Source organism: Erinaceus europaeus, chromosome 15 (assembly GCF_950295315.1).
Source record: "Erinaceus europaeus chromosome 15, mEriEur2.1, whole genome shotgun sequence".
In the NCBI taxonomy this organism is placed as follows: Eukaryota; Metazoa; Chordata; class Mammalia; order Eulipotyphla; family Erinaceidae; genus Erinaceus; species Erinaceus europaeus.
In genome coordinates, this window is record NC_080176.1 from 49,703,817 (window position 1) to 49,722,569 (window position 18,753).

The following is an 18,753-nucleotide window of genomic DNA, read 5'->3' on the forward strand; positions in this document are numbered from 1 at the left end:
CTGCAGGTGTCTATCTTTCTCTCCCCCTCTCTGTCTTCCCCTCCTCTCTCCATTTCTCTCTGTCCTATCCAACAACAAAGCAACGTCAACAATGGCAATGATAACCGCAAGGAGGCTGCAACAACTAGGGCAACAAAAAGGGGGAAAAATGGCCTCCAGGAGTGGTGGATTCATGGTGCAGGCACCGAGCCCAGCAATAACCCTGGAGGGAAAAAAAAAAAAACTGTGGAAAAGATTGTTTGAGCTACTAACAGTAGCTCCAGTGACTGTATTTCCCCATGAAACACACTTTGCTGAAACTACCAATCTCAGGATGTGCATGCTTGTAGGTAGAATGTACCACTACTAGCCAAAGAAAATAGATGGGTATAATGGGATTATTAATTTAGCTATAAAAACATTAGGTACATTTTCTTCAGTGTGTAAACAGATCTTACGCACCACTAGGATTTCAATAATTTTGGAGGCTAAAGTCTTACCCTGAAAGACAGCCTTATTTGATAATCCCAAAGCAGGAACAGTAGCTCCTTCTGGAAGATCGCCCTCTTGCTGGAATAAAAAGTATAATATATATTTTACTTTATTTATTTATTTTATGTTACTTTATGTTACAGGATAGGTGGAAATTGAGAGGAGACGGGTAGGTGGGAAAAAGAGACACCTGCAGCACTGCTTTGAAGCTCATGAAACTTCCCCTCTGCAAGTATATACTAGGGGCTTGAATGTGTGGGCTCAGCTGAGTGCACCACTACCTGGCCCTTTATTTCACTTTTCAATTCTATATACCTAGAGAGGAGAGACAGAGAAGAGAGACACCAATGCACCTACCCAATGTCTCTGTTGTTCCCTTTGATAATGTTTATGAGCCCCCATGTGATGACATGGATCAAATGCAGAGCCTCACATATAGTAAGACATGTGCTCTGCCACTGAGCTATCTCCTGCACCCTTAAGAGATAAGATATACAAAGTGCTAAAGTGTACTGTTACTACAGGGACTGCCATAATGTGCTCATAAATACTGAGAAGTAGTTTAAGGGTCACCCTGTATAGATTTTCTTCCTTTTACAAAACTAAGAGATGGAAAGCTAAGTAGTTGTTCCCATAGACAGGCTTCAGTTACCCCCTTACCCAATATACAAAGCCAAGATTATTCACTCATCCACAAGCTCACTGATTTTTAACAGCTCAGTGGATTTCAAGGTCTGAAAAGGAATGCACTGGACTAGCTTCTAATAAAGAGTGGGCAGAAATGAGAGACCTGGGAAACTCGACTTCCAAGACAGCTTCATAGAAACACGCCTAGTGTGAAGTGTAGATAGCATAATGGTTTTGCAAAGAGACTCATGCCTGATGCTCCAAAATTTCAGGTTCAAACCAACCCCCACCCAATAACCCAGAGCTGAGCAGTGCTCTGGTTAATGAAAAGACAAAAGAAAAAAAAAAAAAAGAAAGAAAGAAAAAGAAAAGAGAAACATGCCTAAAAGTAACCATGTGAACACCAATATTCCCTGGAAAGGGCAGTCATGGTATTTTCACTACACACATTTACTTAACTGTTTTGACTCTATAACAAAATCCCAACTTATAATAATTTGCTAAGAACTGCAGAGCATAAGCAGTCTATGTCATATGAAAGCATGTATTAGCACATATCCATGCTGGTTGTTTTTACAAAGCAGACTAATATGGGAGCCGTAAGTGACAGACAACAGGCAATGGGAATTTAAGCCATCATTAGCAACAGGTATGAAGGTATGTAAGAGACTCTGCTTTATCCCAGAAGATAAGAGAAACAATGGTAATCAAACTGTAAGAAGTACTATGGCTGTCATCCTTCCATTTTTTCTGATTTTTTATTGAAATAGCATTGGTTTACAAAATTATGCTTTGGCGATATACCTATTTTTACATGTAATTAAAATCTGTTGCAGTAAAAAGGTAAAGATAAAATCTACCCACTCAAGCCCCAAATTAAGTTACAGCAAGTGGTCCGGGAGGTGAAGCAGTGGATAAAGCATCAGACTCTCAAGCATGTGGTCCTGAGTTCAATTCCCGGCAGTACATGTACCAGAGTGATATCTGCCTCTCTCTCCTCCTATGTTTCTGATTAATAAATAAATAAATAAATAATCTTAAACAATGACCTCTTCAATTAAATTTATTTTAACCATTAGAAGATTCAGCAATTAAGGTAGGGGAGATAGCTTGTTGATGCAAAACTTTTATGCCAGAGGCTCCAACGACCCGGTACAGCACCTAGCTACTTACTGTAAGCTAGAGCTGGACCTTGCTCTGGCAAAAAGAAAAAAAAAAAAGTCAAAGTTGAGCAATTAATCACTTAAAAAAATTTTTTTAAATATTTATTTATTTTCCCTTCTGTCCTTGTTGTTTTTCATTGCTGTTGTTATTGATATCATCATTGTTAGATTGGACAGAGAGAGAAGGGGAAGACAGAGGGGGGAGAGAAAGATAGACACCTGCAGACCTGCTTCACCGCTTGTGAAGTGACTCCGTTGTAGGTGGGGAGCTGGGGGCTCAAATGATGAAAATCATTTTCATCCAATAAATGCAAACATATTTAGTACTGTCTCCCTCTAATGGATACCTAGGTATTAATCTCCTTGAAAATATAAACCACCTCTGACATTTTTATATTACTAAAGGTAGGCACTTAGCAATAGTGATATATAGTATTTATACCTTAACATTCTAATTCTACTTTAGGAATCTTATTTATTTATTTTACAAAAGTTCTGGTTTTAATGTTTAAATTACTGCATGTTACAGAGCACATAAAAGTTTGCCATGCCAATAACAAGCCACTTTCTACTTTACACATCTACTTTCTACTTACACATCTCAGTTATGATGCTGTGTAAAGAATTTTCACATTTAAAATTAAATAACTAGGTTTAATTAAAACATTTAGAGGAACACTACTTACATTACAAAGCACACGATTCACTGACTGGTTTGTAATAGCACAAAAATTTTCCACAAAATTTCGAGGTGCAGAAAATACTCGAAGAACTTTTTCATCTGCTCCAGATACAAACTGAAATCGATTAATCATTGCCAAACATTTCAGGTCATATCCATGTATTTGAGGTCTTGCAATTTCATGCCAAGTTACCTGGGTATAAAAACAGGATTACCAAAAATGATCACTTTCACCAAAATGTTTTCAATAAGCAAAAGATTAGACACAGAATTATGTCACTGAAACATGACTATTGGAAAAATTCATCAATGGTATATTCCTCAATATTTTAACACTTTTTTTTTTAAACTGAGTACTGCTCAGCTGAAGTAAGTGGTACCAGTCACTGAACCCGGGATCTAGTGCCTCAGGCATGAAAGTCTTTTTGCATTACTATTATGCTATCTCTCCAGCCTTTTTTCCTTTTCCACCAGGATTTTTCTGGGGCTCTGTGCCTGAACAATTCCACCACTACAAAGGGACTTTTTCCTTTGCTCCAACACCTTATGTAAATTTACCTTATGAAGGGGCTCGTGCAGTGGCCAGGACTCGAACTCCAATCCTTGAATATGTAAAGTGTGCACTCTACTAGGTGAGCTATCTCCCAGCCTCTTCTTTCTTTTTTCAAAAAATATTTATTTATTTATTCCCTTTTGTTGCCCTTGTTGTTTTATTGTTGTAGTTATTGATGTCAGCGTTGTTGGACAGGACAGAGAGAGGAGGGGAAGACAGAGAGGGGAGACAAAGATAGACACCTGCAGACCTGCTTCACCGCTTGGGAAGCGACTTCCCTGCAGGTGGGAAGCCGGGGGCTCCAACCGGGATCCTTACGTTGGTCCTTGTGCTTCGCGCCACGTGTGCTTAACCCGCTGTACTACCGCCCGAACTCATCTCTTTTTATTTTAAGATTTATTTACTAACAAGAAACAGAGAGGAGAAAAAGAAAGAGAAAGAAACAGAACATCACTTTGCACATGCAGTGGCAGGCGTCAAACTTGGAACCTCATATTTTGAAGTCAGACACTTCAACCGCTGCACCACCTCCCAGGCGAAACAACCTGTTTGTTTTCATATACATATATATACATATTTATTTATTTATGAGAGAGAATTATAGCATCATTTTGGCACATGAGATGTTAGAAATTGAATTGAGATTCAACTTCTGGAGGCGGAGCTATGAGCAGCAGATTGCTTTCTCTCCTCTCCTCTCCTCTCCCGGATCAACTAGGAATACCAAAGGAGACCACCTGGGACCGAAACAAGACAGGACTAGAATGACCACAGGAACCCAGTAAATCACCCGTGAGTACAAACACGTGTGGCTGGTGACAGAGAGGAGACAGGAGCCTAAGGAGAGATTAAGTGACTGCTAACAGTTCAGCAGTTTATCAGTTGAGACACCACCTCCAGTCTGCTCCACCAACAAGGGGACAGCTGAAGGGAGGAAAGGACTCCCCAAAGACTCACCAAGTACAACTCTGAGTCTCCATTGCTACTACCCTCAGAATCTGGAGCAGCAACAGGGAGGGACACCAGGGGACAGAGATCTAACCAGGAAACTCAGGAGAAGACCTATACCTCCTTGGCATAGCTGAGGGGCTGTGAAAGTCTCTTTGCAAAACCACTGGATTATCTCTGCCACACCCTGCTTTATCTCTTGGTCAGGAGTGACTGATTAAGCTGAAGCCTATTGATAGTTTAAAAGCCCTCAGGCTCCCATAGCCTACAGGGAAGGAAAAAAAAAGAGGCTTTTAAACCACTGAGCTCCAACTCAGAGATTTAAATACTATTGAAACAGCTGTTAACTTCCGCCACTGTGAACCCTTTAATTAACTTACTTAGACACAAGTCAATCCAGGCAATAGTGATCAATAATTTGAAAACTACTGATAAAGGGAACTCATAACATAATATATAAAATGGTTAAAACAACAAGAAAAAATATTGGAGAATCGAACCAGGACAAGAGTCCAGCTAAAAGTCCTCCAGAGGGTGAAGCACAAAATAACCAGTTCAACATCCAAACATTAGCTAAGGAAATAATAACAGGAGTGAGTAAAGAATTTGAAAAAATTATAATCAGAAATACAGGAACAACAAATGAGAATATGGAAGAAAATACTAATTATCTCACAGTTATTAGAGAGCTGAAAGCTGAAATCACTGAGCTAAGAAGGCAACTAGCTGAACAAGCTAAAACAGTATCAGAGCAGGGCAACAAAATAAATGAATTCCAGAAAACAGTAGAGGGCAGAGAGAATAGAATCTATGAGGCTGAAGACAGAATTAGCAAGACTGAAGATGAATTAGAGACAAAAAAGAAGAGATCTCAAAAAGAGATTAAGAGATGCTGAAAACAACAACAGAGTCCTATGGGATGACTTCAAAAGAAACAATATAGGCATTATTGGCTTACCAGAGGAAAAAAGAGAAGGAGAGGAAGAAAGCACTTTCCAGGCCATAATAGCTGAAAATTTCTCTAGTCTAGACAACATCAAAGACAGAAAAATTCAAGAAGCCCAGAGGGTTCCAAACAGAATTAACCCAGACCTAAAGACACCAAGACATATCATACTTAGAATGGAAAGGAATAAGGATAAAGAAAGGATCCTCAAGGCTGCAAGAGAAAAACAAAGAGTCACCTACAAAGGAAAGCCCATAAGATTAGCAGCAGACTTCTCCATACAAACACTATAGGCCAGAAGAGAATGGCAAGATATCTATCGAGTGCTCAATGAGAAAGGCTTTCAGCCAAGAATACTATATCCTGCTAGACTGTCATTCAGACTAGATGGAGGCATCAAAACCTTTTCAAACAAGCAACAGTTGAAGGAATCAACTATCACCAAGCCTGCCCTGAAAGACGTTCTGAAAGGTCTCCTATAAACAATCAGACCACCACAAATAGGACATATATCAAAACACTCTAAAACTCTACAAGAATGGCGTTAAAATATCTTCAATCTTTGATATCAATAAATGTCAATGGCCTGAATTCACCTATTAACAGACACAGAGTAGGAAGATGGATCAGAAAACACAACCCAACAATATGCTGTCTACAGGAAACCCACCTAACTCAACAAGACAAACACAGACTTAAAGTGAAAGGATGGAAAACTATCATACAAGCCAATGGCCCACAAAAAAGGGCAGGAGCAGCTATTCTCATATCTGACATGATAGACTTTAAAATAGATAAGATTAAAAAAAGATAGGAATGGACACTACTTAATGCTCAGAGGATCAATCAAGAGGACTTAACAATTATTAACATCTATGCACCCAATGAGAAGCCATCTAAAGATATCAAACTTCTACTGAAAGAGCTACAGCAATATTAACAGTAACACAATCATAGTAGGGGACTTCAACACCCCACTCTCTCAACTTGACAGATCATCCAGGCAAAAATCAATAAAGACATAAGGGAGCTAAATGAAGAGATAGATAAAACTAGAACTATTGGACATTTTCAGAGTCATTCATCCCAAGAAACTGGAATACAGAATACACATTTTACTCAAATCTACATGGGTCATTCTCAAGGATAGACCATATGTTAGGCCACAAAGACAGCATCAGCCAATTCAAGAGCATTGAAATCATCCCAAGCATCTTCTTAGACCACAGTGGAATTAAACTAACACTTAACAATCAACATAAGATTAGTAACAGTGCCAAAATGTGGAACCTCAACAGTACACTTCTTAACAACCTCTGGGTCAAAGAGGAAATCAAGGAAGAAATCAAAATGTTTTGAGAGTTCAATGAAAATGAAGACACAAGCTATCAAAATATTTGGGACACAGCTAAAGCAGTCCTAAGAGGGAAGTTCATAGCTATACAAACACATATTAGGAAACAAGAAAAAGTACAAATCAACAGCCTGATTGCACATCTTAAAGACCTAGAAGAAGAACAACAAAGGAACCCTAAAGCAACCAGAAGGACAGAAATCACTAAAGTTAGGGCAGAAATAAATAACATTGAAAATAAGAAAACCATACAAAAGATCAATGAAAGTAAATGTTGGTTCTTCGAAAGAGTAAACAAAATCGACAAACCTTTAGCCAGACTCACAAAACAAAAAAGGGAGAAGACCCAAATAAATCGGATAGTAAATGAAAGAGGAGAAATCACAACAGACACTGCAGAAATTCAACATATCATGCGAGGCTTCTATGAACAACTATATGCCACCAAGCTAGAGAACCTAGAAGAAATGGACGATTTCCTAGATACCTACCAACTTCCAAAACTAAGTAAAGAGGAAGTGGATAACATGAACAGGCCCATCACAGCTAATGAAATTGAAACAGTTATCAAAAATCTCCCCAAAAATAAAAGTCCTGGACCAGATGGTTTTACAAATAAATTATACAAAACCTTCAAAGAAGAACTAATACCTCTACTTTTAAAAATCTTCCAGAAGACTGAAGATACTGGAATACTCCCTGCCAGCTTCTATGAAGCCAACATCACCCTGATACCAAAAGCAGACAGGGACACAACCAAAAAAGAAAACTACAGACCAATATCTCTGATGAACATTAATGCGAAAATATTGAACAAAATTCTAGCCAACCGGATATAGCAGTATCAAAAAGATTGTTCATCATGACCAAGTGGGGTTTATCCCAGGCATGCAAGGTTGGTTTAATATACGTAAGTCAATCAATGTGATCCACCACATCAACAAAAGCAAGACCAAAAACCACATGGTCATATCAATACATGCAGAGAAAGCCTTTGACAAAATACAACATCCCTTTATGATCAAAACACTACAAAAAATGAGAATAGATGGAAAATTCCTCAAGATAGTGGAGTCTATATATAGCAAACCTACAGCCAACATCATACTCAATGGTGAAAAACTGGAAGCATTTCCCCTCAGATCAGGTACTAGACAGGGCTGCCCACTATCACCATTACTATTCAACATAGTGTTGGAAGTTCTTGCCATAGCAATCAGGCAGGAGCAAGGAATTAAAGGCATACAGATTGGAAGAGAAGAAGTCAAACTCTCCTTATTTGCAGATGACATGATAGTATACATAGAAAAACCTAAAGAATCCAGCAAGAAGCTTTTGGAAATCATCAGGAAATACAGTAAGGTGTCAGGGTACAAAATTAACATTCAAAAGTCAGTGGCATTCCTCTATGCAAACACTAAGTTAGAAGAAATTGAAATCCAGAAATCAATTCCTTTTACTATAGCAACAAAAACAATAAAATATCTAGGGGTAAATCTAACCAAGGAAGTAAAAGACTTGTATACTGAAAATTATGAGTCCCTACTCAAAGAAATTGAAAAAGACACAAAGAAGTGGAAAGATATTCCACGTTCATGGGTTGGAAGAATTAACATCATCAAAATGAATATACTATCCAGAACCATCTACAAATTTAATGCTATCCCCATCAAGATCCCAAGCACATTTTTTAGGAAAATAGAAAAAAATGCTACAAATGGTTATCTGGAACCAGAAAAGACCTAGAACTGCCAAAACAATCTTCAGAAAAAAGAACAGAACCGGAGGCATCACATTCCCAGATCTCAAACTATATTATAGGGCTGCTGTCATCAAAACTGCTTGGTACTGGAACATGAATAGACACACTGACCCGTGGAATAGAATTGAGAGCCCAGAAATGAGGCCCCACACCTATGGACATCTAATCTTTGACAAAGGGGCCCAGACTATTCAATGGGGAAAGCAGAGTCTCTTCAACAAATGGTGTTGGAAACAATGGGTTGAAACATACAGAAGAATGAAACTGAAACACTGTATTTCACCAAATACAAAAGTAAATTCCAAGTGGATCAAGGACTTGGATGTTAGACCACAAACTATTAGATACTTAGAGGAAAATATTGGCAGAACTCTTTTCCACATAAATTTTAAAGACATTTTCAATGAAACGTATCCAATTACAAAGAAGACTAAGGCAAGTATAAACCTATGGGACTACATCAAATTAAAAAGCTTCTTCACAGCAAAAGAAACTACTACCCAAACCAAGAGACCCCTCACCCCTCATGGGAGAAGATCTTTACATGCCATATATCAGACAAGATATAACCAACATATATAAAGACCAACATATATAATAACCAACATATATAAAGAGCTTGCCAGACTCAACAAGACAACAAATAACCCCATCCAAAAATGTGGGGAGGACTTGGACAGAATATTCACCACAGAAGAGATCCAAAAGGCCAAGAAACACATGAAAAAATGCTCCAAGTCTCTGATTAAAGAAATGCAAATAAAGACAATAATGAGGTAGCACTTCACTCCTGTGAGAATGTCATACATCAGAAAAGGTAACAGCAGCAAATGCTGGAGAGGGTGTGGGGTCAAAGGAACCCTCCTGCACTGCTGGTGGGAATGTCAATTGGTCCAACCTCTGTGGAGAACAGTCTGGAGAACTCTCTGAAGGCTAGAAATGGACCTACCCTATGACCCTGCAATTCCTCTCCTGGGGATATATCCTAAGGAACCCAACATATCCATCCAAAAAGATCTGTGTACACATATTTTGTTGGCAGCACAATTTGTAATAGCCAAAACCTGGAAACAACCCAGATGTCCAACAACAGATGAGTGACTGAGCAAGTTGTGGTATATATACACAGTGTGGTATATATACACACTACTCAGCTGTAAAAAATGGTGACTTCACCGTTTTCAGCTGATCTTGGATGGACCTTGAAAAAAATCATGTTGAGTGAAATAAGTCAGAAACAGAAGGATGAATATGGGATGATCTCACTCTCAGGCAGAAGTTGAAAAACAAGATCAGAAAAGAAAACACAAGTCGAACCTGAAATGGAATTGGCGTATAGCACCAAAGTAAAAGACTCTGGGGTGGGGGTGGGTGGGGAGAATACAGGTCCATGAAGGATGATAAATGACATAGTGGGGGTTGTATTGTTAAATGGGAAACTGGGGAATGTTATGCATGTACAAACTATTGTATTTACTATTGAATGTAAAACATTAATTCCCCAATAAAGAAATAAATTTAAAAAAATTTTTTTTAATTAAAAAAAAAAAAGAAATTGAACTCAGGGCCACAAACCTATAAGTCCTTCACTATATCAACCAGGCCATCTCCCGTCTATTTGTTCACTTAATAGAGAAATTTGAGAAGCTCTTTTGTAATTAGATAGAAGTTCTTTACCATACAAAGTGTGCTTTGCAAATACTTTCTCCCAGATTATGACTCATTTTTTCATTTTCCTAACTTTGTCTTTAAAATAGCAGAAACTTTACATTTTACTAAATTTTTTTTTTTTTTTTTTTGTCTTTAGCAGATACTGAGTAGAGTACAACTAAATCTACTGGAAGAAAATCACATAGAGCCTAAGGGAACCATCTAAAATCACCTGTTGTTTAAAAAAAAAAAAAATCCCCTGCAACACCATAAACCAAAGCTGAGCAGTGCTCTGGTTAAAAAAAATCACCACTGTACTAAGGTTTCCTTTAGCAGAATAAAAAGAAAATAACTGGTAGTGTAGACATAATGTTTACTAACTAAACCCAAAACTACAAGGTATAAGGGGACTTTATGTGAACCTAAAGAAAATATGTTTTGGTTAACATGTGAATTATTATTTGAATTGTGAAGAGTATGTGTAATTTACATTTTTAAGAGCACCCAACTGCCTTCCAGAAGGGCTGTCACCTGCACCCCCACTAACAGTGTATGATACTTGTTACTCAGCATCCTTACCAGCACTTACTGTGGTGTTTCCATTTAGTCATTCTAAGGATGTACAGTGGCAGCTTCATTTCACATTTCCCTTATGGCTGATAATGTTGCTTCAATTTTTAGGTGCTCAAAGACTCTTTATAAAATGGATCAATCAGGAAGGAAGGCATCTACCTGTGACTGGTCTTTTCTCTTCCAAGGAGCAAAGAGTCGAGTTGTCTGGTCAGTACCAACAGTGATGATAAATTCTCCTTCAGGGTCCCACATAAGGTCTTGGACACCGTCAAAATGTCCTGAAATGATGATCTCTGGAGTCCATTCTTTCTGTAATGAAAGGGCTTGTAACACATCAAAACAATCTAAACCATCCCTATTCAAAGAGAGATCTGACAATGCTCTCAGGTCTGAACACAAAAAAGGCTATGGCACTCAAGGAAAAGGAGAAGCTAAGAATACAAGATGAAATATTGAAATCATTGACTCATTTTGTAGTCAGGCAAACTAGAATTTAAATATCTAAATATGTATTATATCCTGGGCGAATCCCCTCCACTGAGTGTTTGCAGAGTGCCTCCTCTATGTCAGTCATTACCAAACCTGCCTCTGTCTCAGCTACCTCTTCTGTAAATAGCATCTACCTCCATAGAGTTATTATGAAGTAAATCTATACTTGCAAAATACTTAGAATGATGCCAGCAAATACTAACTCCTATGTGAGTATGTGTAAAAACTAAACAGTAATAAGCACTATAATAAAAGTACTGTCAGTCAGATTCAGATTAGGCTGGAAGAAGGGCACAATTAAATTATAACTGGAGCTTAAAGGCAAAACAAGGAGGAGAAAGTCTTACATCTTCATTAAAAATGTGCCTCAGTACTACAAGTTTGATATTACTAAGGCATCATAAAAACCTACGAGTAGTACTATTACTACTCTATTTCATAGCTGAGGATCCTGAGATAGCAGTCAGGTAATTTCCTCAAAAACACACAGCTTTTTTTTTTTTTTTTTTTTTATTTTATTTTTTTTTTTTTTTATTCTTCAGCTTCATTACTCGGGTGAGACCTTTCCTTTTATAGTACACTCTAATTTCATCTCAGGTAGTTCACTTTCTAACAAAGTCCCATAACCTAGACATACACCAGTTTCTGTGAGAGAGAGCGTATGCGCACACGTATCCATAAACTACTGCAAAATATATACCTGAAAGCAGGATTACACTAGAGTTTGCAGTGAGTACCTCCCCAACACTTCCTCTCCACTATTCCAATCTTGGGATCCATGTTTGCTCAAAAAACACACAGATTTTAAGTGTTGGGGCCAAGCTCTGGGCCCACCATGTATAACTCTAAGGTCTGTGCTCTCAATCACTGTATTTCTGTTACTTCATTTCTCCAAATCCAAAGAAGCGGTTCATAAGTAAATTAGAAAGAGATAGAACATTGCTCTGGAGGCAGCTACACAGCTGAGGAAAACTGCCTTTGAGAAGAAACCAAATACACTAAGAAGTACAGAATAAATGTGGGGCTGGGTAATGGCACAACTAGTAGAGTGCAACACATTATGATACACAAGGACCTGGGTTCAAGTCCTCAGTTCCCAACTATGTGGTGGGGGGGGACTTCACAAGTGAGGAAGCAATGTTGCAGATGTCTTTCTCTCCCCCAAAAAAGAGGAGGGGTGGGGGGAAAAAATGGCCACTAGGCATAGTGCATTCATTGTGCAGGCACCAAGACCCAGCATTAGGCCTGGTGTTAAAAAAGGGAGAGAGGGAGGAGAGAAGGAACAAAGGGGTGGCAAAAAGAACACTTATAATTAAGAATATCAGTTAAGTGCACGTGGCACAAAGCACAAGGACCGGAGTAAGGATCCTGGTTAACCCCTGGCTCCCCACCTGCAGAGCAGTCGCTTCACAAGTGGTGAAGCAGGTCAGCAGGTGTATATCTTTCTCTCCTCCTTTCTTCCCCTCCTCTCTCAGTTTCCCTCTGTCCTACCCAACAATGACATCAATAACAACAATAATAACTATAACAATGGCAACAAAAGAGAATAAATATTTTTAAAAATTTTTTTAAAAGAATTACTCTCCCTATTTGCAGATGATATGATAATATACATAAAAAAACCTAAGGAACCCAGCAAGAAGCTTTTAGATATCATCAGGCAATACAGTAAGGTGTCAGGCTACAAAATTAACATTCAAACCTCAGTGGCATTTCTCTATGCAAACGCTAAGTTAGAAGAAGTTGAAATCCAGAAATCAATTCCTTTTACTATAGCAACAAAAACAAACATCTAGGAGTAAACCTAACCAAAGAAATGAAAGACTTGTATACTGAAAATTATGAGTCACTACTCAAAGAAATTGAAAAAGACACAAAGAAGTGGAAAGATATTCCATGTTCATGGGTTGGAAGAATTAACATCATCAAAATGAATATACTACCCAGAGCCATCTACAAATTTAATGCTATCCCCATCAAGATCCCAAGCACATTTTTTAGGAGAACAGAACAAATGCTACAAATGTTTATCTGGAACCAGAAAAGACCTAGAATTGCAAAAACAATCTTGAGAAAAAAGAACAGAACCGGAGGCATCACACTGCCAGATCTCAAACTATATTATAGGGCCGCTGTCATCAAAACTGCTTGGTACTGGAACATGAATAGACACACTGACCAGTGGAATAGAATTGAGAGCCCAGAAATGAGGCCCCACACCTATGGACATCTAATCTTTGACAAAGGTGTCCAGACTATTACATGGGAAAGCAGAGTCTCTTCAACAAATGGTGTTGGAAACAATGGGTTGAAACATGCAGAAGAATGAAACTGAAACACTATATTATACCAAATACAAAAGTAAATTCCAAATGGATCAAGGACTTGGATGTTAGACCACAAACTATCAGATACTTAGAGGAAAATATTGGCAGAACTCTTTTCCGCATAAATTTTAAAGACATTTTCAATGAAACGAATCCAATTACAAAGAAGACTAAGGCAAGTGTAAACCTATGGGGCTACATCAAATTAAAAAGCTTCTTCACAGCAAAAGAAACCACTACCCAAACCAAGAGACCCCTCACAGAATGGGAGAAGATCTTTACATGTCATACATCAGACAAGAGGCTAATAAACAACATATATAAAGAGCTTGCAAATCTCAACAAGACAAAAATAACCCCATCCAAAAATGGGAGGAGGACATGGACAGAATATTCACCACAGAAGAGATCCAAAAGGCCAAGAAACACATGAAAAAATGCTCCAAGTCTCTGAGTGTCAAGAGAAATGCAAATAAAGACAACAATGAGATACCACTTCACTCCTGTGAGAATGTCATACATCAGAAAAGGTAACAGCAGCAAATGTTGGAGAGGTTGTGGGGTCAAAGGAACCCTCCTGCACTGCTGGTGGGAATGTCAATTGGTCCAACCTCTGTGGAGAACAGTCTGGAGAACTCTCTGAAGGCTAGAAATGGACCTACCCTATGACCCTGCAATTCCTCTCCTGGGGATATATCCTAAGGAACCCAACATATCCATCCAAAAAGATCTGTGTACACATATGTTGTTGGCAGCACAATTTGTAATAGCCAAAACCTGGAAGCAACCCAGGTGTCCAACAACAGATGAGTGGCTGAGCAAGTTGTGGTATATATATATATATTACTCAGCTATAAAAAATGGTGACTTCACCGTTTTCAGCCAATCTTGGATGGACCTTGAAAAATTCATGTTAAGTGAAATAAGTCAGAAATAGAAGGATAAGTATGGGATGATCTCACTCTCAGGCAGAAGTTGAAAAACAGGATCAGAAAAGAAAACACAAGTAGAACCTGAACTGGAATTGGCATATTGCACCAAAGTAAAAGACTCTGAGGTGGGTGGATGGGGAGAATACAGATCCAAGAAGGATGACAGAGGACCTAGTGGGGGTTGTATTGTTATATGGACAACTAGGAAATGTTATGCATGTACAAACTATTGTATTTACTGTTGAATGTAAAACATTAATTTCCCAATAAGGAAATAATTAAAAAGAGAATTAATAATATATCTCTGGGGGAAGTAGATCAATGGGTAAAGCATCAGAACTATATATCCACTGCGTGTACTAGATTGGTGCTCTAAGCTCCCCCATCTCGAGAAATTCTCTCCCACAAGTAATAAATTTCTACAGCTTAAGAGGGAGGCAGGAGAGGAAACAAAGTTAACTGAAGACCCAGGACACCACAGCGGAAGAAGCTGGCAGCTGGCTGTATGTGGTGTGCAGACATGGGGAGATGAGAAACCATGTTCTTTGACGTGCTTTTTGAAAAACGTATGAAAGTTCAGTTGTGTGGAAAATTTCTGTGAAATTTCAACACACCAACAACACTGGACAAATAAACTTTTTTAGTGGTACTAGGACTTTACACATGCTCACTTCTACCTCTCCCATGTTTCTCTTCCCCCTCCAAAGAGAGCAGCAGACAGAGAGAGAGACACACCATGATATTGCTCCAACCTTTGTAGAGCTTCCACCAGCACCAGGTGTTCTGTGTGGTGCTGATGCTCAAACCCAGGGCCCCCTGCATGGTAATGGTAGGTGGCTCTAGCAGGTGAGCTATCTCACCCAGTTATTTAATTAGAAATTTTCCTCTCACCTAGCATTGTGTCTACAATGTAATGTTCATGTAAAGAGGTTGCTTCCCTTGAACTTCAATAGTTTGTCTAGAGTATTAGAAGTTGAAACTGTTCACTACGAACAGTCACTGTTCACTACGAACAGTCAATCTAGTTCACTGGAAATGCTTTACTTAAAAGTGCTTTATAGGACTATGCAGACAGCACAATGGTTGGTTACGCAAAAGATTTTCATGTCTGAGGCTCCAAGTTCCCAGGTTCAATCTTCAGCAACACCTTAAGCCAGAACTAAGCAGTGCACTGGCTGGGAGAAAAGTTTTTTCTTACCGGGTTAAGTGCGTTCTGTTTCCAGAGGTGCAGAGCTCCATGGAAAGCATGAGCGACGATCATGGAACCATCTGCACTGAACTGGCAGTCATGAAACCCCAGAGTATTTCCTCCCACTTCACCTACTCGAACCTATGGCAGAAAACAATTCTTAATGACTCATATGTATCACAACAGAAGCTACTAAGTGCAAAGATTTTCTCCACATATTTAACAGAGTAAGCAAACAATTGCAGCTCTAGGAAGATTAAAGTGTGACTTAAACATTTAAACTATGAAACCCAATTTTCTGTTACTAAAATATCCACATTTTCACCTGTTCTAGCCAAACACCAGAGTCTTCATCTGGAGCCCAGAGAATCATAGTTTTATCCATTGAAGCCGACAACAATCTCATTCGCTGTTGTAGAACACCATCTAAAGAATAAAAACAAATTCCTTTAGGTGATGAAGAAGCATCATTTTGCAAATAATAAGACTATCACAAGTTCACTCAGCAATGTTTGCAAATGCAACATGTTGGAAACAAAAATCTTCACCATTAGATGAGCAGATAAATGTGGCTATTATTCAATGGAATAATATACAGCAATAGAAACTAGAACTGCATGAATCAACATGGCCACATCTCCAAGAAATGTTAAGCTAAAAAGGTTAAGCTATATAAAAATATATACATGCTGATATCACATTTCCAGAGTTGTAGACCATTGTTGCTTATGGCTATACAAAAACAGGTGTGGAAGTAATACAGGCTGGATTCAGCATTATTACTCTCTCTAGGGAAGGATGGAAGGGAAAACATGTAGAAGGGAATACACAAAGGTACTTAATATGAGTAGCATCCCACTTCTTTTTAAAATACTGCAGCCAGGGAGTCGGGCAGTAGTGCAGCAGGTTAAGCACTCGTGGCGCAAAGCACAAGGACCGGCGTAAGAATCCCGGTTCAAGCCCCCGGCTCCCCACCTGCAGGGGAATCATTTCACAAGTGGTGAAGCAGGTCCGCAGGTGTCTATCTTTCTCTCCCCCTCTGTCTTCCCCTCTTCTCTCCATTTCTCTCTGTCCTATCTAACATTGATGACATAAATAACAACAATAATAACTACAACAATAAAACAAGAGCAACAAAAGGGAAATAAATAAATTTAAAAAAATCTTTTTTAAATACTGTAGCCAATATGGGACGAAACAGCTGGCTCTGAACAGCACAAGCTGGAAATGCACAGGTTGGCTTACATAAGCACTTTCTTGTAAACAGACAAAATACACTGACCAGATTGATAAATGAGATGCAGTAATGTAAATATTGTACACCTCTTAAGTGTCTTAATATTTTGTTTTCTGGGGCTTACTTTATTGTAAAAACACAGTATGTTACATTCCAAATATGTGTTAACCTACTGCTTGTAACTGATAAGATTTCCAGCCCATAGCAGGCTGTTAATGGTCAAGTGTTGGGTGACTCAGAAGTCATACACTGATTCCCCAACTGCGACAGGGTCACTATTAGCACCCCTGTGTTGTTCAAGGGTAAAGCTGAATGGTGGTTATTATTCTCATTAAAAGTGTAGCTCAGGGAGTTGGGCTGTAGCGCAGCAGGTTAAGCGCAGGTGGCGCAAAGCACAAGGACCAGCATAAGGATCCCGGTTCGAACCCCGGCTCCCCACCTGCAGGGGAGTCGCTTCACAGGCGGTGAAGCAGGTCTGCAGGTGTCTTATCTTTCTCTCCTCCTCTCTGTCTTCCCCTCCTCTCTCCATTTCTCTCTGTCCTATCCAACAACGACAATAACAATAATAACTACAACAATAAAACAACAAGGGCAACAAAAGGGAATAAATAAATAAAATAAATATTAAAAAAAAAAAAAGTGTACCTCAGTATGCACAGCGGGTTAAGCACACGTGGCGCCAAGCACAAGGACCGGTGTAAGTATCCTGGTTCAAGCCCCCAGTTCCTCACCTCCAGGGGAGTTGCTTCACAAGCGGTGAAACTGGTCTGCAGGTGGCTAGCTTTCTCTCCCCCTCTGTCTTCCTCTACTCTCTCCATTTCTGTCTGTCCTATCCAACTACAATGACATCAATAACAACAATAATAACTACAGCAATAAAACAACAAGGGCAAAAAAAGGGAAAATAAATGTTTTTTAAAATTTTTTTAAAAAAGCGTACCTCAGTAATACCAGTTTGATATTACTAAGGCTAAAGTTTCCAGTGAAGTTGACCTGAAAGTCAGTTTCTCTGAAATCCCACCAACACTGGATGGGAGCCTTTTGGCCACGGGAGTATTTTGCCTGCACAGGAGTACAGCTTTCAGAGGACTTGAGCATGCAGCAGAGTACAGCTAGAGTATTACCATTTGTCAATCTGAAAATATCTTAAGTTGGGACCCTCCACTTGTCTGGTTAGCTAAAACTTCTATGTGTGAAATGAAACTGAAATGAGGGTTATGGGTGTGTTTCCCTTCCTACCTTTGTAAAACGAAGGTTGCCAATGAACTGCATTTACCCAATTTTCATGACCAGCCAATACAGTCTCCAGAGTGACTGCGAATTCCGTTTTAATACCTGCAACAGAAGTAATGAAGAATAATCTTCCCTCAAAGTTCTTCTTTAAAAGAACATTTTTAGAATAAATTCAACTGAGCAGTTATGTTCCCTGCCAAATGTGAACACAGTATGATTCAGTCACTGAAAGATGCATTTTAAATTTGATTTACCTTACTCTCTATTCCAAGTCACAAAAGAAAATAGTTCCAAAGACATATAAGTCCTTTTCTATCTTCACTCGTCAGAGTGAAATAGCCTAAATACTACAAACAAGAACCTGAGCAATTAAGAATATGGCTCAGCAAGAAGAACACAGGACTTGCAAGACTTAGCCAGGAGGTCTGATCCTTGGCACATATGCTGGAGCAGAACAGAACTCTAGTCTATCTGTCTGGGTCTGAAATTCTCTCATGTATTCATAAGAATAAATTTAAGGAAGCCAGGCGGTAGCGCAGCAGGTTAGCACACATGGCACAAAGCAAAAGGACCAGTGTAAGGATCCCGGTTCAAGCCCCCACCTCCCTACCTGCAGG

At 39.0% G+C, this 18,753-nt stretch overlaps 1 protein-coding gene across 1 annotated transcript in view; it reads right to left on the reverse strand.

Moving 5' to 3' along the window:
* Window positions 1-18,753, reverse strand: part of ELP2 (elongator acetyltransferase complex subunit 2) — a 59,779-nt gene that overhangs the window by 20,517 nt on the left and 20,509 nt on the right. Inside the window, exons 9-14 of the mRNA XM_007538548.3 lie at window positions 18,143-18,238; window positions 15,992-16,092; window positions 15,676-15,807; window positions 10,889-11,038; window positions 2,948-3,136; window positions 480-549 (exon numbers count right to left, since the gene is read on the reverse strand). Coding sequence (XP_007538610.1) covers window positions 480-549; window positions 2,948-3,136; window positions 10,889-11,038; window positions 15,676-15,807; window positions 15,992-16,092; window positions 18,143-18,238 — 738 coding nt within the window. The remainder of the gene's footprint in view (window positions 1-479; window positions 550-2,947; window positions 3,137-10,888; window positions 11,039-15,675; window positions 15,808-15,991; window positions 16,093-18,142; window positions 18,239-18,753) is intronic.